The sequence below is a fragment of the Zosterops lateralis genome (genome assembly GCF_965231275.1).
Source record: "Zosterops lateralis genome assembly, chromosome: 31".
Lineage (NCBI taxonomy): Eukaryota > Metazoa > Chordata > Aves > Passeriformes > Zosteropidae > Zosterops > Zosterops lateralis.
In genome coordinates this window covers 169,265-190,676 of record NC_139791.1, presented here as the reverse complement: position 1 = coordinate 190,676, position 21,412 = coordinate 169,265, and the positions used below count along the sequence as shown (strand labels likewise).

Here is a 21,412-nt window from a genome sequence, read left to right as displayed (position 1 = left end):
ATTTTGGGGCCATTTTTGGGGTCCTGGGTCTGATTTTGGGGCCGATTTTTGGGGTCCTGGTGCCGATTTTGGGGCCATTTTTGGGGTCCTGGATCTGATTTTGGGCTGATTTTGGGGCCGATTTTGGGGCCGATTTTGGGATTGATTTTGATGTCATTTTTGGGGTCCTTGGGCCAATTTTGGGACCGATTTCGATGCTGATTTTGGGGCCATTTTTGGGGCTTCTGGGTCTGATTTTGGGGCCAATTTTGGAGCCGATTTTTGGCTGATTTTGGGACTAATTTCGATGCCAATTTTGGGACCATTTTTGGGTTCCTGGTGCCAATTTTGGGACCGATTTCGATGCTGATTTTGGGGCCATTTTTGGGGCTTCTGGGTCTGATTTTGGGGCCGATTTTGGAGCCGATTTTTGGCTGATTTTGGGACCATTTTTGGGTTCCTGGTGCCAATTTTGGTGCCGATTTCGATGCTGATCTTGAAGTCTCAGAGACGATTTTAGGGCCGATTTCGATGGTGATTTCGATGCTGATTTCGGGGCTCCCAGGGCCGATTTCGGCGCCGTTTTTGGGTCTAAATTCTGAATTTTTGCGTCCCCCAGGCCTGCTGCGGCTGGAGGAGCTGGTGCGGCAGTTCCTGATCTCGCGGGAGTCGCTCTCGGTGCGGGTCCTGGACGCCGAGCAGGACCCGACGCCGCTGCTGAAGGAAATCCGCGACGACAAAGTGCCCACCATCATCATCGACGGCAGCGCCGCCACCGCCGGCCTCGTGCTGGCCAAGGTCGGGCAAATTCAATTTTTGGGGGGTTTTTGGGGTGATATTTTAAATTTTTGGGGGTTTTGGGGGGGTTTTGGGGAATTTTTTAAAATTTTTGGGAGGTTTTGGGGTGATATTTTAAATTTTGGGGGGTTTTGGGGGTGATATTTTAAATTTTGGGGGGGTTTTGGGGCAATTTTTTAAAATTTTGGGGGGTTTTGGGGTGATATTTTAAATTTTGGGTGGAATTTTGGGGATTTTTGGGTGGATTTTTGGAGATTTTTCATGTGGATTTTGGGGGGATTTTTTGGGGATATTTTGAGTGGATTTTGGGGCAATTTTTTGGGATAAATTTTGGGGATTTTTGGGTTTTTTTTGGGGTTTTTTGGGGTCTCATTTCCCCCCCGGCCCCCCCAGGCCTCGGAGCTCGGGATGACGTCGACGTTCTACAAATACATCCTGACCACCATGGTGAGTGACCACTGAGTGACCACTGAGTGACCAGTGACCACTGAGTGACCAATGAGTAACTGCTGAGTGACCACTGAGTGACCACTGAGTGACCAATAAGTGACCACTGAGTGACCCTGAGTGACTGCTGGGTGACCCTGAGTGACCCCTGAGTGACCACCGAGTGACCACTGAGTGACCGTTGGGTGACCACTGACCCCTGAGCACTGGGTGACCACTGAGTGACCAGTGAGTGACCAGTGACTGTGAGTGACCAATGAGTGACCAGTGACCCGAGTCATCCCTGACTGACCAATGAGTGACCATTGAGTGACCATTGAGTGACCAGTGCCTTTAATGACCTTTAATGACCTTCAATGACCTTTAATTACTCCAAATGACCCCAAGTGACCCCAAATGACCTTTAATGACCTTTAATAATCCCAAATGACCCCGAGTGACCCCAAACTGACCATTAAATGACCTCAGGACTCGCTCCGGCCACAGTGACCACACTGACCCTTTGACCTCCCATTGCCTTTAATGACCTTTAATTACCATTAATGACCATTAATGACCCCAAATGACCCCGAATGACCTTTAATGACCATTAATGACCCCACTGACCCCTCGGTGACCCCCAGGACTTCCCCCTGCTGCGGCTGGACCCTCCTTGACCACAGTGACCACAGTGACCCCTTGACCCCCCATTGATTCCAATGACCTCGAATGACCTTTAATGACCCCAAATGACCCCAAATGACCCCGAATGACCCCAAATGACCCCGAGTGACCCCACTGACCCCTCGGTGACCCCCAGGACCTCCCCCTGCTGCGACTGGACCCTCCTTGACCACAGTGACCACAGTGACCCCTTGACCCCCCATTGCCTTTAATGACCTTTAATGATTTTTAATGACCCCAAATGACCTTTAATGACCTTTAATGACCCCGAGTGACCCCGAGTGACCACTGAGTGACCCCTTGACCCCCAGGACTTCCCCCTGCTGAGACTGGACTCTCTCCCGGCCGCTCCGGCCACAGTGACCACAGTGACCCCTTGACCCCCCATTGATCCCAATGACCCCAAATGACCCTTAATGACCTTTAATGACCCCAAATGACCCCGAATGACCCCGAGTGACCCCACTGACCCCTCAGTGACCCCCAGGACTTCCCCCTGCTGCGGCTGGACCCTCCTTGACCACAGTGACCACAGTGACCCCTTGACCCCCCATTGCCTTTAATGACCTTTAATGACCCCAAATGACCCCGAGTGACCACTGAGTGACCCCTTGACCCCCAGGACTTCCCCCTGCTGAGACTGGACTCTCTCCCGGCCGCTCCGGCCACAGTGACCACAGTGACCCCTTGACCCCCCATTGATCCCAATGACCCCAAATGACCTTTAATGACCCCGAATGACCCCAAATGACCCCGAATGACCCCAAATGACCCCGAGTGACCACACTGACCCCTCGGTGACCCCCAGGACTTCCCCCTGCTGCGGCTGGACCCTCCTTGACCACAGTGACCACAGTGACCCCTTGACCCCCCATTGCCTTTAATGACCTTTAATGATTTTTAATGACCCCAAATGACCTTTAATGACCTTTAATGACCCCGAGTGACCCCGAGTGACCACTGAGTGACCACACTGACCCCTCCGTGACCCCCAGGACTTCCCCCTGCTGCGGCTGGACGCGCTCCCGGCCGCTCCGGCCACGGTCCTGGGCTTCTCCATGTTCAACACCAGCCACGGCTTCTACGGGGAGTTCGTGCGGAGCCTCAACATGTCGTGGCGGGAGAGCTGCGAGCACGGGGGGCCCTACCCCGGCCCCGCGGTGAGGGGGGACCCCCAGAATCGAACTCGGCGCCCCAAAAAACCCGGGGGGGGAAAAAAACCCCGAAAAAATCCCCCGAAAAATGAAAAAATCCCGAAAAAAATCGCGAAAAAAATGAAAAAATCGCGACCGAAAATGAGAAATTTTGGGGGAAAACACAAAAAAATATCAAGAGAAAAAACCCCAAAATTTGGGGGGACCCCAAAAAATGAATTGGGCGCCCCAAAAAACCTGGGGGTAGGTCAGGGAATTTAGGGGACCCCCAAAAAAGGTAAAAATCCTCCCAAAAAATTATTTTTTCAAGATTTTTGGGATCTTTTATAGGTTTTTTTGGGGCACCTCAAAAATCTTGAAAAAAATTGGGAAAATGGGGAAAAAATGAGGAAAAAGTTGGGAAAAAATGAGGAAAAAATTGGGAAAAAATGGGAAAAAATGGGGAAAAATTGTGAAAAAAATGGGAAAAAATTCGAAAAAATTGAGAAAAATATTGGAAACAAATGGGGGAAAATGAAGAAAAAATTGGGGGGAAATGGGGAAAAAATGAGGAAAAAATGGGAAAAAAGTGACGAAAAAGTTCGAAAAAAATTGGAAAAAAATGAGAAAAAAATGGGGAAAAAATGAGAAAAAATGGGGAAAAAATAGGGAAAAATAAAGAAAAAATGGGGGGAAAGATGGGTAAAAAATAGACCCCAAAAAATAGTGAAAAAATCGCCAAAAAAAATTTGGAAAAAATGGGAGAAAAATGAGAAAAAAATTGCCAAAAAAATCCCCCAAAAAATCCCCAAAAAATCCCCAAAAAATCCCCCAAAAAATCCCAAAAAATTCAAATTTCCCCCCCAAACTTTGGGGATTTTTTTTGCCCGTTTTTCCGTCTCCCAAACCCCTTTTTTCCCCCCCAATTTCAGCTGTCGGCGGCGCTTCTGTTCGACGCCGTTCACGTCGTGGTCGGGGCCGTCCGGGAGCTCAACCGGAGCCAAGAGATCGGGGGGCGACCCCTGGGCTGCGCCGCCCCCGGGATTTGGCCCCACGGGACCAGCCTCATGAACTACCTGAGGATGGTGAGGAAAAACCCAAAATAATGGGGATTTTGGGGAAAAAAACACCGTCAAAATCGGTGGAAAAATGGGGGAGTTAGAGGGAAAAATCTGGTAAAAATTGGAGAAAAAAATGGGGAAAAAATAGGAAAAAATAAGAGAAAAAATGGGGAAAAAATGAGGAAAAAATGGGGAAAATCAGGGAATAAATAGGGAAAAATGGGGAAAAAAATTGGGGGAAGTAGGGGGGAAAATAAGGGTGAAAAATGGGGAAATAATGGGGGAAAAATGGGAAGAAAATGGAGAAAAAATGGGGGATTTTGGGGTAAAACCCTGGGCTGCGCCGCCCCCGGGATTTGGCCCCACGGGACCAGCCTCATGAACTACCTGAGGATGGTGAGGAAAAACCCAAAATATCCCCCAAAATTTTAGGATTTAAAGGAAAAAAACCTGATGAAAATCGGAGAAAAAATGGGGGAGTTAGAGGGAAAAAACGGAAAAAAAATTGGAGAAAAAATGGGAATTTTAGGGAGGAAAAATGGGAAAAAATGGAGAAAAAATGGGGAAAAATTTGGACAATTTAAGGGAAAAATTGGGAGGATTTAGGGGGAAAACATTGGGGAATTTAAGGGGAAAAAAGAGAGATTTAGGAGAAAATTTGAGGGATTTAGGGAAAAAAACCCCCTGAAACATTGGGAAAGAAATGGAGGATTTAGGGGAAAAAAAAATGGGAAAAATGGGGGGATTTAGGGGAAAAAATGGTGAAAAAATGGGGAAAAAATTGGAGAATTTAAGGAAAAGATTGGAGGATTTAGGAGAAAAAAATGGGGGATTTTGGGCCATTCCAGGTGGACTTTTTCGCAGATTTTGGCTGGTTTTGGGTAGATTTTGGATGAATTTTAGACAAATTTTAGGTGAATTTTGGGTGAAGTTTGGGCACATTTTTGGTGAATTTTTGGGCCAATTTTGGGTGAATTTTGGGCGCATTTTTGATGAACTTTTGGTAAATTTTTGGGTGAATTTTGGGTGATTTTGGCCGTCCCAGGTGGAGTACGACGGGCTGACGGGGCGGGTGGAGTTCAACAGCAAAGGGCAAAGGACCAACTACAGCCTGAGGGTCCTGGAGAAGGGCCGGGACGGACACCGCGAGGTGAGTGACCACTGACCACTGAGTGACCACTGACCACTGAGTGACCACTGACCAGTGACTGACCCCTGAGTGACCAATGAGTGACCCCTGAGTGATCCCTGAGTGACCAACTACAGCCTGAGGGTCCTGGAGAAGGGCCGGGACGGGCACAGGGAGGTGAGTGACCACTGAGTGACCACTGACCACTGACCACTGAGTGACCACTGACCACTGACCACTGACCACTGACCACCAACTGACCAGTGACTGATCCCTGAGTGACCCCTGAGTGACCAATGAGTGACCCCTGAGTGACCAACTACAGCCTGAGGGTCCTGGAGAAGGGCCGGGATGGACACAGGGAGGTGAGTGACCACTGACCACTGAGTGACCCCTGACTGACCACTGACTGACCAGTGACTGACCAGTGACTGACCCCTGAGTGACCAATGAGTGACCACTGTGTGACACTGAGTGACCAGCACAGCCTGAGGGTCCTGGAGAAGGGCCGGGACGGACACAGGGAGGTGAGTGACCACTGAGTGACCCCTGACCATTGACTGACCAATGACTGACCCCTGAGTAATCCTGAGTTATCACTGAGTGACCAATGTGTGACCCCTGAGTGACCACTGACCCTGAGGCTGTGACCACGCCTCTGACCCTTTGACCACGCCCCTGAGGCTGTGGCCACGCCCCCTAATGCCATGACCACGCCCCCAATTATATCCCCCATGCTGTGGCCACGCCCCCTGACCCCTGGCCCCACCCCCTGACCCCTGACCCCGGCCCCTGACCCCTGGCCCCACCCCCTGACCCCTGGCCCCACCCCCTGATCCCTGACCCCGCCCCTGACCCCTGGCCCCACCCCCTGATCCCTGACCCCGCCCCTGACCCCTGGCCCCACCCCCTGACCCCCGGCCCAGCCCCCTGACCCCTTGGCCCCTCCCCCTGACCCTTGGCCTCGCCCCCAGGTGGGCGTGTGGTTCTCGAACCGGACGTTGGCCATGGACGAGGCGACGCTGGCCCTGAACGCCTCGGACAGTCTGGCCAACAAGACCCTCATCATCACCACCATACTGGTACCCACTGGGGGGGACTGGGAGAGACTGGGATAAACTGGGAGGGGCTGGGAGGGGCTGGGGCAAACTGGGAGGGACTGGGAGGGACTGGGAGGGAGTGGGGGGGACTGGGAGAGACTGGGATGGAGATATTGGGGATTGGCCAACAAGACCCTCATCATCACCACCATACTGGTACGGACTGGGGGAGACTGGTTTATACTGGGAGGGGACTGGGAGGGGCTGGGAGGGGCTGGTTTATACTGGGAGAGGATTCGGACAAACTGGGAGGCACTGGGAGGGGATTAAAGGGGATTTCAATGGACTGGGATGGACTGGGATGGACTGGGGGGGACTGGGGGGGCCTGGGAGGGGATTTTGGGGGACTGAGATGGAGATAAATGGGACTGGGATGGACTGGGAAGGGATTTGGAGGGACTGGGACAAACTGGGATGGACTGGGAGGGACTGGGATAAATTGGGAGGGTCTGGGAGGGACTGGGGGTTCGGGGTCTCCGTCCTGTGGCCCCGTGACCCCACTGACCATCCAACGACCCCGTGACCCCACTGACCACTCATGTCCCACTGACCATCCCGTGAGGGGTTTTGTGTGGACACTGCACTGACCATCCCCGTGACCCCCTGACCCCACTGACCATCCTGTGACCCCACTGACCCCACTGACCATCCTGTGACCCCACTGACCATCCCTGTGACCCCACTGACCATCCTGTGACCCCACTGACCCCCCCAGGAGAACCCGTACGTGATGCGGGTGTCGGGCGGGGCCGGTCCCGAGCGATACGAGGGATTTTGCGTGGACACGGCACTGACCATCCTGTGACCCCCTGACCCCACTGACCACTCAGTGACCCCACTGACCCCACTGACCACTCCATGACCCCCTGACCCCACTGACCATCCCTGTGACCCCACTGACCACTCACTGACCCCCTGACCCCCCAGGAGAACCCGTACGTGATGCGGGTGTCCGGTGGGGCCGGCCCGGAGCGATACGAGGGGTTTTGCGTGGACACTGCACTGACCATCCCTGTGACCCCTGACCCCACTGACCATCCTGTGACCCCACTGACCATCCTGTGCCCCCCAGGAGAACCCGTACGTGATGCGGGTGTCGGGCGGGGCCGGCCCGGAGCGATATGAAGGATTTTGCGTGGACACGGCACTGACCATCCTGTGACCCCTGACCCCACTGACCACTCAGTGACCCCACTGACCCCACTGACCACTCCATGACCCCACTGACCCCCTGACCCCCCAGGAGAACCCGTACGTGATGCGGGTGTCGGGCGGGGCCGGCCCGGAGCGATACGAGGGATTTTGCGTGGACACTGCACTGACCATCCTGTGACCCCCTGACCCCACTGACCATCCTGTGACCCCTGACCCCACTGACCATCCCTGTGACCCCTGACCCCACTGACCATCCTGTGACCCCACTGACCATCCTGTGCCCCCCAGGAGAACCCGTACGTGATGCGGGTGTCCGGCGGGGCCGGCCCGGAGCGATACGAGGGATTTTGCGTGGACACTGCACTGACCATCCCTGTGACCCCTGACCCCACTGACCCCACTGACCACTCACTGACCCCCCTGACCCCCCCAGGAGAACCCGTACGTGATGCGGGTGTCGGGCGGGGCCGGCCCGGAGCGATATGAAGGATTTTGCGTGGACATGCTGCGGGAACTGGCGGCGCTGCTCAAGTTCCGTTTCCACATCAAACTGGTGGAGGACGGGCTGTACGGGGCCCCCGAGCCCAACGGCTCCTGGACCGGCATGGTGGGAGAGCTCATCAACAGGGTACGGCCCTGGGGGGACCCCAAAAGGGAAAATCCTATAGGGAAAGTCCAAAATCCCAAAGGGAAAATCCTACAGGGAAAAAACGGGGTCAAAATCCTATAAAGAATGGCGGAGATGGGGAAATCCCATAGGGAAAAATCCTATAAAGAAATCCCATAGAGAAAATCCCAATAGAAAATCCTATAAGGAAAATATCATAGAGAAAATCCTATAAGGAAAATTCCATAGAGAAATCCCATAGGGAAAATCCTATAAGGGAAAATCCTATAAGGGAAAATCCTATAAGGGAAAATCCTATAAGGGAAAATCCTATAAGGAAAATCTCATAGGAGAAATCCAATAGAAAATCCCATAGGAAAAATCCAATAGAAAATGCCGTAGTGAAAATCCCATAGAGAAATCCCAATAGAAAATCCCATAGGGAAAATCCCATAGAGAAATCCCATAGGGAAAAATTCTATAAGGGGAAATCCAATAGAAAATCCTATAGGGAAAAATCCTACTGGGAAATACCAGGAGAAAATCCCCAATGTAAAAAATCCCATAGCGAAAATCCTATAGGGAAAATCCCATGAGGAAAATCCAACAGAAAAATCCCATAGAGAAATCCCATAGGGAAAACCCAATAGAAAAATGACATAGTGAAAATCCCATAGGGAAAATCCCAATAGAAAAATCCCATAGGGAAAATCCCATAGGGAAATGCCATAGGGAAAATCCTATAAGGGAAAATCCTATAAGGGAAATCCAAAAAGGGAAATCTAATAGAAAATCCTGTAGGGAAAATGCCCCTTTTGGGGTCCCAAATCCCATTTTTGGGATCCCCAATCCCATTTTTGGAGTCCCCAATCCCATTTTTGGGTTCCCCAATCCCATCTTTGGGGTCCCCAATCCCATTTTTGGGTTCCCCAATCCCATCTTTGGGGTCCCAAATCCCTTTTTAGGATCCCCAATCCATTTTTGGATCCCCAATCCCATTTCTGGGTTCCCCAATCCCATTTTTGGGGTCCCCAATCCCATTTTTGGGATCCCAAATCCATTTTTTAGGGTCCCAAATCCCATTTTTGGGGTCCCAATGCCCATTTTTGGGGTCCCCAATCCCATTTTTGGGATCCCAATCCCATTTTTGGGGTCCCAAATCCATTTTTGGTGTCCCAAATGCCCATTTTGGGTCCCCAATCCCATTTTTGGGGTCCCAAATCCCATTTTTTGGCTCCCCAATCCCATTTTTGGGATCCCCAATCCCATTTTTTGGCTCCCCAATCCATTTTTGGGGTCCCCAATCCCATTTTTGGGGTCCCAAATGCCGTTTTTGGGGTCCCCAGAAAGCCGACCTGGCCGTGGCCGCCTTCACCATCACGGCCGAGCGCGAGAAGGTCATCGACTTCTCCAAGCCCTTCATGACCCTGGGCATCAGCATCCTCTACAGAGTGCACTTGGTAGGGTTTGGGGGGAAATTTGGGGGTTTTTTGGGGTTTGGGGTGGATTTGGGGCCATTTTGGGTCATTTTGGGGCCGTTTTGGGTTTTTTTTAAGGCATTTTTAGGGTGGTTTTGAGGCATTTTTAAGGTGGTTTTGGGGCTTTTTGAGGCATTTTTAGGGTGGATTTGGGGTGGTTTTAGGGGAGTTTGGGGGTCTTTTGGGGTTTTTGGGGGCTTGGGGTGGATTTGGGGGGATTTGGGGCCATTTTGGGTCATTTTGGGGCATTTTTGGGGTTTTTAAAGGCATTTTTAGGGCGGTTTTGGGGTAATTTGGGGTCAGTTTGGGATGTTTTGGGGGGGATTTGGGGGAGTTTTGGGGAAATTTGGGGGTTTTTTGGGGTTTGGGGTGGATTTGGGATGATTTGGGGCCATTTTGGGGCCATTTTGGGTCATTTTGGGTCATTTTCAGGGCTGTTTTGGGGAGGTTTTGAGGAACTTCCAGGGGGGTTTTGGGGTGGATTTGGGGTGAGTTTGGGGTTATTTGGGGGTTTGGGATGGTTTGGGGTTGATTTGGGGGGATTTGGGGGCGTTTTGGGGCAGTTTTGGGGCATTTGGGGTCATTTTTGGGGTGAGTTTGGGGCGGGGTTTGGGGCATCAGCTCCTCTACAGAGTCCACTTGGTACAGGCGGTTTTGGGGAAAATTTGGGGTTATTTGGGGTTTTGGGGTGGATTTGGGGGGTTTTGGGGTGATTTGGGGTCATTTTGGGGTTGTTTAGGGGCAGTTTGGGGGTGGTTTTTGGGGGTTGATTTTGGTGCCGTTTCAGGGCGGTTTTGGGTCAATTTTTTGGCAGATTTTGGGTATTTTTGGGGCAATTTTTGGGCTGATTTTGGTTCCAATTTGGGGACAGTTTTGGGGCAGTTTTTGGGTCATTTCAGGCCAATTTTGGGTATTTTGGGGGCATTTTTTGGGTATTTTTGGGGGCAGTTTTTGGGTATTTTTGGGACGGGTTTTGGGGCAATTTTAAGGTGGTTTTGGGGTATTTTTGGGTCATTTTTTTGGCATATTTTGCGTATTTTTTGGGTGCAGTTTCAGGGCAGTTTTGGGGGTTTTGGGGGGCAATTTTTGGGTATTTTTGGGGGTAATTTTGGGGTATTTTTGGGGGTGGTTTTTGGGTAATTTTGGGGACGATTTTTGGGGTTTTTTGGGGGGTATTTTTTGGGTATTTTCGGGGAAAATTTGGGTCATTTTTTGGGCATATTTTGGGTAATTTTGGGGCAGTTTTTTGGGTATTTTTGGGGCAGTTTTGGGGCAGATTTTGGGTATTTTTTGGGTCTTTTTTGGGGGTAATTTTTGGGTATTTTTGGGGCAATTTTTGGTTATTTTTTGGGGCAATTTTTGAGTATTTTGGGGGTAATTTTTGGGTAATTTTGCATCAGTTTTTAGGTATTTTTTGGGGCAATTTTTGGGTAATTTTGGGTCACTTTTTGGATCTTTTTGGGGGTAATTTTGGGGCCAATTTTGGGTATTTTTGGGGGCAATTTTTGGGTAATTTTTGGGGCACTTTTTGGGTATTTCGGGGGCGGTTCCGGGGGTCTCACACGGCGTCCCCCCAGGGCCGCAAGCCGGGGTATTTCTCCTTCCTAGACCCCTTTTCTCCGGCCGTGTGGCTCTTCATGCTCCTGGCCTACCTGGCCGTCAGCTGCGTGCTCTTCCTGGCCGCCAGGTGAGCCCAGAACGCCCCAAAAATGGGGCTGGGACACCCCAAAATTGGGGCTGAAATTTGGGGGGACACCCCAAAAAATGGGACCAAAAATTGGGGGAGAAACCTCAAAAAAAAGGGCCAAGACAACCCAAAAAACGGGGCTGGGACACCCCAAAAATGGGGCCGAGAAATGGGGGGAGAAAACCCAAAAATGGGGCTGGGATACCCCAAAAAATGGGCCAAGAAATGGGTGAGATATCCCTAAAAAATGGGGTCAGGACACCCCAAAACTGGGGCTGGGACACCCCAAAAACGGGGCCAGGAAATGGGGGGGGAAATCCCAAAAATGGGACCAAAAATTGGGGGGGAAACCCCAAAAAATGGGGCTGGGACACCCCAAAAATGGGGCTGGGACATCCCGAAAAATGGGGCTGGGACACCCCAAAAATGGGGCCGGGAATTGGGGGGGACACCCCAAAATTGGGGCCAAAAATTGGGGGGGAAACCCCAAAATTGGGGCCAAAAATTGGGGGGGAAACCTCAAAAAATGGGGCTTAAACACCCCAAAAATGGGGCTGGGACACCCCAAAAATGGGCCATGGGGAGATGAGGAATGGTCAGTGGGGTCACTGACTGACCACTCCCCTGACCCCGTGACCCCACTGACCATCCCCTGTGTCACTGACCACTCAATGACCCCACTGACCATCTCATGGCCTGTATCACTGACCACTCCCCTGTGTCACTGACCACTCCCCTGACCCACTGACCACTCCCCTGTGTCACTGACCACTCCCCTGACCCCACTGACCACTCTGCTGACCCCGTGACCCCACTGACCACTGTGCTGACCCCCAGGTTGAGCCCCTACGAGTGGTACAACCCCCACCCGTGCCTGCACTGACCATCCCCTGACCCACTGACCATTCAGTGACCTCACTGACCATCCCATGACCCCACTGACCATCCTGTATCCTGTGTCACTGGCCACTCCCCTGACCCACTGACCCCACTGACCACTCCGTGACCCCACTGACCATTCCCTCTCCCACTGACCATCCCATGGCCTGTATCACTGACCACTCCCCTGTGTCACTGACCACTCTGCTGACCCCGTGACCCCACTGACCACTCCATTCCCCTCAGGCTGAGCCCCTACGAGTGGTACAACCCCCACCCATGTCTGCACTGGCCATCCCCTGACCCACTGACCATTCAGTGACCCCACTGACCATTCAATGACCCCACTGACCATTCAATGACCCCACTGATGACCCTGTTGACCCCCAGGCTGAGCCCCTACGAGTGGTACAACCCCCACCCGTGCCTGCGGGACCGCCCGGGGCTCCTGGAGAACCAGTTCACGCTGGGGAACAGCCTCTGGTTCCCCGTGGGCGGCTTCCTGCAGCAGGGGGCCGAGGTGCTGCCCCGGGCGCTCAGCACGCGATGCGTCAGCGGAGTCTGGTGAGGAAAAATTGGGTTTTTCTGGGGGATTTTATGGGAAATTTATGGGGATTTATTGGGATTTTTTTCGGATTTTTTTCAGATTTTTTTCAGATTTTTTTCAGATTTTTTTCAGATTTTTTTCGGATTTTTTTCAGATTTTTTTCAGATTTTTTTTCAGATTTTTTTCAGATTTTTTTCAGATTTTTTTCAGATTTTTTTCGGATTTTTTTTGGAATTTTTTTGGGATTTGGGGGGATTTTTTTTTTTATTTTTACGGGATTTATTTTTTTATTTTTGGGGGATTTCGGGAAGATTATTTGGGGATTTTTTTCAGGATTTTTTTGAGGATTTTGGGGGGATTTGGGGGTGTTTGGGGGGCAGATTTGGGGCGGGTTCCTGCAGCAGGGGGCCGAGGTGCTGCCCCGGGCGCTCAGCACGCGATGCGTCAGCGGAGTCTGGTGAGAAATATTTGGTGATTTATTTTATTTTATTTTAATTTTATTTTTGGGGAATTTTTTGGGGATTTTTTAGGGATTTTTTAGGGATTTTTTTCGGGGATTTTTTTCAGATTTTTTTGGATTTTTTTCGTATTTTTTCTGATTTTTTTTCCAATTTTTTCTGGTTTTTTTTCAGATTTTTTTCCAATTTTTTAAAAAATTATTTTTAGGGAATTTTTTGCATTTTGGGGGGGGGGTTTATGGGGATTTTTTTTTTTTAGGGATTTTTTAGAAATTATTTAGAGATTGTTTTTGCATTTTTCCAGAAATTTTTTTTGGGGGGGGTGGTTTGGGGGATTTTTTGGGATTTTTTGGGGGGATTCTATATGGAATTTTTGGAGATTTTTAGGGAGGTTTTATGGGATGATTTTTGTACGTTTTTTTGGCTTTTTTGCGGTTGATTTTTGTGGGATTTGGGGCTATTTTGGGGGTTGGTTTTTGGGCCTGATTCAGGCTGATTTTTTTTGGATTTTGGGACTGTTTCGGGTTGATTTTTGGGGGTTTTTGGGGCTATTTTGGTTGACTTTTTTGTGCATTTTGGGCTGATTTATTTTGGGGTTTTGGGGCTGGTTTTGAGTCATTTTTGTGGGTTTTGGGGGCTGTTTTAGGGTAATTTTTTGGCTTTTCGCAGCCATTCCTTATCTGTGGGCGTGTCTCTCCCTCCCCTTGACCCCTCCCACCCTGACCCCGCCCACCCTGACCCCTGACCCCGCCCCCCGGCCCCGCCCCCCAGGTGGGCGTTCACCCTGATCATCATCTCGTCGTACACGGCGAACCTGGCGGCGTTTCTGACCGTGCAGCGCATGGAGGTGCCGGTGGAGTCGGCCGACGACCTCGCCGACCAGACCAACATCGAGTACGGCACCATCCACGCCGGCTCCACCATGACCTTCTTCCAGGTCAGCCGGGAGGGCCCGCAATCAATTCATCAATTAATTAATCGATCCAATTGGTTTTGGGGTTTGAAGGGGATTTTTTTGGGGATTTTTTTGGGATTTTTTAGGATTTTTTTTTGATTTTTGGGGGATTTTTTGGGGATTTTTTTTGGATTTTTTTGGGATTTTTTTGGGATTTTTTTGGGATTTTTTTGGGATTTTTTTGGGATTTTTTTGGGATTTTTTAGGACTTTTTTTGGATTTTTGGGGGATTATTTTGGGATTTTTTTTGGGATTTTTTATGATTTTTGGGGATTATTTTGGATTTTTTGGGGGGGATTTGGGGGGTTTCCAATCCAATCAATCAACTGGTGTGATCAGTCGATCGATTGACCCAGTTGATCCAATCAATCCATCAACCTGATCAATCCAATCAACCCAATCAATCAACCCAACCCAACCCAAGTCAACCCAACTCAACCCAACCCAACCTTGGTCAACCCAACCCAACCTTGGTCAACCCAATCAGGTCAACCCAACCCAACTCACTCAACCCGACTCAACCCAATCGAACAAAATCAAACAAACCCAACCCAACTCAACTCAACCCAAATCCACCCAACTCAACTCAACCCAAATCCACCCAACTCAACGCCACCAACCCAACCCAACCCAACTCAACCCAACCCAATGCAAGTCAAGTCAACCCAACTCTACTCAACCAACCCAACCCAACCCAACCCAACTCAAGTCAACTCAACCCAGTCCAAGCAAGTCAAACAAACTCAACCCAACCAACCCAACCCAACCAACCCAACCCAACTCAACCCAACCCAACTCAACGCAACCAACCCAATCAGGTCAACCCAACGCAACCCAACTCAACTCAACCCAACCAACCCAACTCAATCCAATCCACCCAAATCAAACAAACCCAACCCAACTCAACTCAACCAAACCCAACCCAACCCAACTCAACTCAACTCAACTCAACCAACTCTACCCAACCAAACCAACCTAAACTAAGTCAAGCCAACTCATCCCAACCCCACTCAAGTCAACTCACCCAAGTCAACTCAACCCAGCCCATCCCAACCCAATCCAACTCAACCCAATCCAACCCAACCCAACCCAAGTCAACTCAACCTAATTCAACCAAATCAACCCAACCCAACTCAACCAACTCAACCCAACCCAACACAACCCAATCATCCCAACCCGACCCAAATCAAACAAACCCAATTAATCCAACCCAACTCAACCAACCCAACCTAACCCAACCCAACTTTGGTCGACCCAACCCAATCAACCCAACTCAACTCAACCCAGTCCAACCAAATCAAACCCAACCCAACTCAACCCAACCCAACTCAACCCAACCCAACCCAACCCAACCCAACCCAACCCAATCAAGTCAACTCAACACAAGCCAACTCAACTCAACCCAACCAACCCACCCCAACTCAACGTAATTCAACCAAATCAAACCCAACCCAACTCAACCAAACTCAACCCAACCAAACTCAACCCAACCCAATCATCCCAACCCAACTCAACCCAACTCAACTCAACCAACTCAGCCCAACCCAACCCAACCCGCCCCCCCATCACCCCCCACCGCCGCCCCCCCGCCAGAACTCGCGCTACCAGACCTACCAGCGGATGTGGAACTACATGCACTCCAAGCAGCCCAGCGTCTTCGTCAAGAGCACCGAGGAGGGGATCGCGCGCGTCCTCAACTCCAAGTACGCCTTCCTGCTGGAGTCCACCATGAACGAGTACCACCGGCGCCACAACTGCAACCTGACGCAGATCGGCGGCCTGCTGGACACCAAGGGCTACGGCATCGGCATGCCGCTGGGTACGGAGGGGAGTGGGCGGGGTTTGGGGGGTGGGAGGGGCTTGGGGGGCTACGGCATCGGCATGCCGCGGGGTACTGACGGGAGTGGGCGGGGTTTGGGGGGGTGGGCGGGGTTTATTGGGGTGTGGGAGGAGCTTAAAGTGGGATTGGGTGTGGTTCAGGGGTGGGCGGGGCTTGGGGTGGGGTTGTGGGTGGAGTTTTGGGAGTGTGGGGTGTATTGGGTGGGGTTTGGGGGGTGTGGGTGGGGCTTAGGGTGGGATTGACAGGGGGGTTATGTGTGGGTGGGATTGTGGGTGGAGTTTGGGGGGTTTGGGCGGGGCTTGGGGTGAGATTTGGGGGATTATGGGTGGGGTTTGGGGGGTGTGGGTGGGATTGGCTGGGGGGTTGTGTGTGGGTGGAGCTTGGGTGGGATTGGCTGGGGGGGGGTTTGTGTGGGCGGGGCCTTTTCGTTTCGGCCAATCAAACCGGGCTCCTCCCCTGGGCGCCAGGGTCGCCGTTCCGCGACGAGATCACCTTGGCCATCCTGCAGCTGCAGGAGAACAACCGGCTGGAGATCCTCAAGAGGAAATGGTGGGAGGGCGGGCACTGCCCCAAGGAGGAGGATCACAGGGCCAAAGGTGGGCGGGGCCTGGAGGGCGGGGACCTGGTGGAGGGGGTTGGCCAAGTTGAGTTGACTTGAGTTGAGTTGACCAAGTTGAGTTGGATTGGGTTGAGTTGAGTTGGGTTGACCATGTTAAGTTTAGTTGTGTTATTTTGGGTTGAGTTGAGTTGGATTGAGTTGGGTTGGGTTGAGTTGAGTTGGATTGGCCAAGTTTAGTTGGGTTGAGTTGGATTGTGTTGACTAAGTTGAGTTGAGTTGAGTTGGGTTGGGTTGAGTTGGGTTGAGTTGAGTTTGGTTGGGTTGAGTTGAGTTTGGTTGGGTTGGCTTGGGTTGGGTTGAGTTGACCACGTTGAGTTTAATTGAGTTGGGTTCGGTTGGGTTGACCAAGTTGAGTTGGGTTGACCAAGTTGAGTTGGGTTGGGTTGAGTTGAGTTGGGTTGGGTTGAATTGACCAAGTTGAGTTCAATTGAGTTGGCTCAAGTTGAGTTGGGTTGGGTTGACCAAGGTTGGGTTGAGTTGGGTTGGATTTGGTTTGGTTGATTTGACCAATGCTGAGTTGGGTTGAGTTGGGTTGGGTTGAGTTGACCAATGTTGGGTTGAGTTGACCAATGTTGGGTTGGGTTGAGTTGGGTTGACCAAAGTTGGGTTGACCCGTCCCGCCGCCCCCAGGGCTGGGCATGGAGAACATCGGCGGCATCTTCGTGGTTTTGGTCTGCGGCCTCGTTGTCGCCATCTTGGTCGCCGTCATGGAGTTCGTCTGGTCCACGCGACGCTCGGCCGAGACCGAGGAGGTGGGGAGGGGTCCGGGGGGGCCTGGGGGGGGATTTGGGGAGGGTTTGGGGGGTCTGGGGGAGGAATTTGGGGTTTTTTTGGGGTTTTTTGGGGATTTTTTGGGGTTTTTTGAGGGGATTTTTTTTGGTTTTTTTGGGGGAAAATTTGGGGGTTTTTTGGAGGAATTTGAGAGGTTTTTGGGAGGAGATTTTGGGGAAATCTGGGAGGTTTTTTTGGGGACTTTTTGGGGGTCTTGAGAGTCTTGGGGGGGTTTTTTGAGGAGGAATTTGGGAGGTTTTTTTGGGGAAAATCTGGTTATTTTGGGAGTTTTTTTGGGGTTTTTTTTGGGGGGGGTCCTGAGGGTCTTGGGGGGATTTTTTGGGAGGAATTTGGGATTTTTTGGGGGGAATTCGGGTTGTTTTTTGAGGTAAAATTTGGGGGCTTTTTGGGGGGAGAATTTGGGATTTTTGGGGGAGAATTTGGGGGATTTTTGGGGGGAAATTGGTTTTTTTTTCTCCCCCAACTCCCGTTTTTTCTGCCCAATTTAATTCTGGACATTAATTTTAACCCAAATAATTATTTTTTCCCCCCAAATCCCAGATCTCGCTGTGCACGGAGATGCTCCGGGAGCTCCGTCGCGCCGTTTCGTGTTCCCGGAGCCGCCCCCGTTCCCGGCGCCGGCGCCGCCCCCAGAGACCCCCCCGGGCCGCCCCTCCCCCCTCCTATCACCACCCCCCTTATCAGCAATCCCATCATGCCCTGCGCCTCAGCAACGGCAAGCTCTACTCGGGGGGAGGGGCCGAGGGTGGGGGAGGGGCGGCGCTGGCCCCGCCCCCCTGCGGTCACGTGCGGGTCTGTCCCGAGTGCCGGCGGATCCAGGCCCTGCGCGCCGCCCCTCCCCCACCCACGCCGCGCCCGCAGGGGGGGGGAGGGGGAGGGGCCGCCACGCCCCCCGCCCCTCCCCCCGCCCAGCCGGAAGTGGGGGCGCGGCCTCCGGAGTGAAGCCACGCCCCCTTTTCTGCTTTTATATTTTAATTATTGGAATTTTTTTTAAAGGGGTGGGGGAGGGGCTTGAGGTGTGGCCACGCCCCCTCCCTCCGTCCAATCAGAAGTGGGGGCGTGGCCTCTGGAAAGAAGCCACGCCCCCTTTTCTAAATTTTTTTTTTCTTAGTTTTTATTGGTTTGAGGGGTGGGGGAGGGGCTGGAAGATCCTTTTCCCCTCCCCCACCCCCACTCCAGCCCCTCCCCCCACTCGGAATGACGTCACAAAAGTGGGGGCGTGGCCTCCGGAAAAAAGCCACGCCCCCTTTTATTTCTTATTAATTATTATTTTTAAAGGGGTGGGGGAGGGGTTTTCAAGCCCCTCCCCCTCCTCCCGCCCCTCCCCCACTCGCATTTTAAGCCCCTCCCCCCCCAAATAAAAAATGAATATTTTGATGGTTTTGGCCCCTCCCCCCCCAATAAAAAATGTGCCTTCCCGGGGGGTGGGGGAGGGGCGGGGGGAGGAGGCCCCTCCCCCACCTTGGATTGAGCCCCGCCCCCTTTTCCCGCCCCTCCCCCACCCCCAGAACTGTTCCCGGCGGGGGGGGAGGGGCCGAGGGGGGAGGGGCCGAGGGGGGGAGGGGCAAAGGGGGGTGGGGGAGGGGCAAAGGGAAGGGGGAGGGGCGTTCTGTTGGTCATTAATTAATTGATTGATTATTGATTATTAATTAATTGTTGTTGTTAAATGAGAATAAAAGAAATTTTCGGTTTTGGGGGTTTGGGAGGATTTTGGGGCTTTTTTAATTGTTGTTTTTTTATTTTTTTTTATGGTTTTGTTTTGATGTATTTTATTTTTTTTATATTTTTTTTTTTTTATATTTTATTTTGGTTTATTTTCCTGAGATTTTTAATTTAAATTATTTTTTTATTAAAAATTTTTTATTAACTTTTTCTATTTTCCGGAGATATTTTATTTTGTTTTATTTTATTTTATTTTATTTTATTTTATTGAGATTTTAATTTAATTTAATTTTATTGTATTTTATATAATTTTATATTTTTAATTTTATTTTTCTTGTTATTATAATTTTCATATTTTATTCTAATTTTATTAATAATAATAATTTTTATTATTTTTTATTTCAATTTTCGACACTTTTCGGGGCGGATTTTTTTGTCATTTTTATTCCCCTCCCCCCCCGGCTCGGGGCGTGACGTCATCGGGCGCGCCCCTCCCCCCTCCCCCCAAAAAACACAAAAAAACAGACAAAAAAAAGAAAAAAATAAAAACCAACCCGGACTTTTTCCATCGTGTCCAGACTCCTGAAATCGCCGGAAATTCACCCAAAAATCCCCAAAAATTCCCAAAAAATCGCAGCAAAAAATCCCCAAGAAAAACTCCCAAAAATCCCCCAAAAAATCCCACAAAAATCCCCCCAAAAGATCCCCAAAAAATTCCCCCAAAAATCCCCCCAAAAATCCCCCCAAAAATCCCCCCAAATCCACCAAAAAAATCCCCAAAAAATCCCCAAAAATCCTCCTAAAAATCACAAAAAAATCTCAGGAAATTTCCCCGAAAAATCCCCCAAAAAATCCGCAAAAATCCACCCAAATCACCTAAAAATCCACCCAAAAAATCCCCCAAAATCCACAAAAAATCCCTGAAAATTCCCCCCCAAATGCCCCCAAAAAATCTCAAAAAAATTCTCAAAAAATCTTCCCAAAATCCCTAAAAATCCCCCCAAAATCATTTTAAAAATCCCCTAAAAATCCCCTCCAAAAATCCTAAAAAAATCCCCCCAAAATCCCTAAAAATCCCCTCAAAAATCTGCAAAAAATCCCCCAAATTCCCCCAAAAATCCCAGAAAAATCCCCCCAAAGAATCCCTCCAAAATCTCAATAATCCCCCCAAAACTCCCCAAAAACTCCCTAAAAAATCTCCCCCAAAAAATCATCAAAAAATCCCCAAAAATCCCCCCCAAAATCCCCCAAAAATCCCAAAAAAATCCTCAAAAATCCCCAAAAAATCCCCCCAAAAATCCCTAAAAATCCCCCCAAAAAATCCCCCCAAAAAATCAAAAAAATCCTCCCAAAAAACCACAAAAAATCCCCCCAAAAAATCTGAAAAAATCCCCCAAAAATCTGAAAAAATAGCCCCAAACTCCCCAAAAATTCCCCCAATAAGCTCCCAAAAAATAAAAAAAATATCAAAAAATCCCCCAAAAATCCACCAAAAAAAACCCCCCCAAAAAATCCTCAAAAAATCCCCCAAAACCCCCCCAAAAATATCACAAAAATCCCAAAAAAATCCTCAAAAATCCCCAAAAAATTTCCCCAAAAAATCCCCCAAAAATCCCCCCCAAAAATCCCCAAAAAATCCCTTAAAAAATTCCCCGCAGTGGCCGCCAGGGGGCGCTGCTGTCACAAGTCCCGCCGTATGCAAATGAGATGCAAATGAGCTGCCAATGAGCGCGGGGATCAAAGGGACGCCCCAAGGTCGCCCCGCCCCCTTTTCCCGCCCCGGGGCGTTGCCGGGGCAACCAGACGTGACGTCATCGGGGACACCGAGGGGAAACCCCCCCGGGAGGGAATGAAATAAAATAAAATAAAATAAAATAAAATAAAATAAAATAAAATAAAATAAAATAAAATAAAAATTCAAAGAAAAGAAAGAAAATAGAATAGAATAGAATAGAATAGAACAGAATAGAATAGAATAAAATAAAATAAAATAAAATAAAATAAAATAAAATAAAATAAAAATAAAAATAAAACAAAACTCGGGGTCTCCGCCGAAAATAAACCCAAAAAATTTTGGGGATTTCTCCCCAATTTTCCCCCAATTTTCCCCCAATTTCTCCCTAATTTTCCCCAATTTTTTCTCAATTTCTCCCCAATTTTTCTCCAATTTATCCCAAATTTTCTCCCAATTTTTCCCAATTTTTTCTCAATTTCCCCCCAATTTTTCCCCAATTTTTCCCCAATTTTTCCCCAATTTCTCCCCAATTTTTGGGGGGGATTTTCCCCCATTTTTCTCCCAAATTTTTCCCCAATTTCCAGCCCCTCCCCCTCGGTTGCCATGGCAACCCCCCATTGGCTGTCGCCATGGAAACCCCTCCGGTGTTGCCATGGAAACCCCGCTGATGCTCCTCAAAGGGTTAATT

General features: G+C 50.1%; 1 protein-coding gene across 1 annotated transcript; it reads left to right on the top strand.

The window, feature by feature from the left end:
* Positions 1-510: 510 nt before the first annotated feature.
* On the top strand, positions 511-18,269 carry GRIK5 (glutamate ionotropic receptor kainate type subunit 5; the record flags this gene model as incomplete). The annotated part of the gene is made up of 15 exons (XM_083880775.1): positions 511-777; positions 1,171-1,224; positions 2,883-3,047; positions 3,953-4,105; positions 5,127-5,231; positions 6,185-6,292; positions 7,899-8,093; positions 9,419-9,532; positions 11,128-11,237; positions 12,507-12,680; positions 13,893-14,058; positions 15,670-15,895; positions 16,384-16,512; positions 17,166-17,287; positions 17,868-18,269. The coding sequence occupies 15 exons, from the start codon at positions 511-513 to the stop codon at positions 18,267-18,269; spliced, it is 2,490 nt and encodes an 829-aa protein (XP_083736901.1).
* Between the last annotated feature and the right edge of the window lie 3,143 nt (positions 18,270-21,412).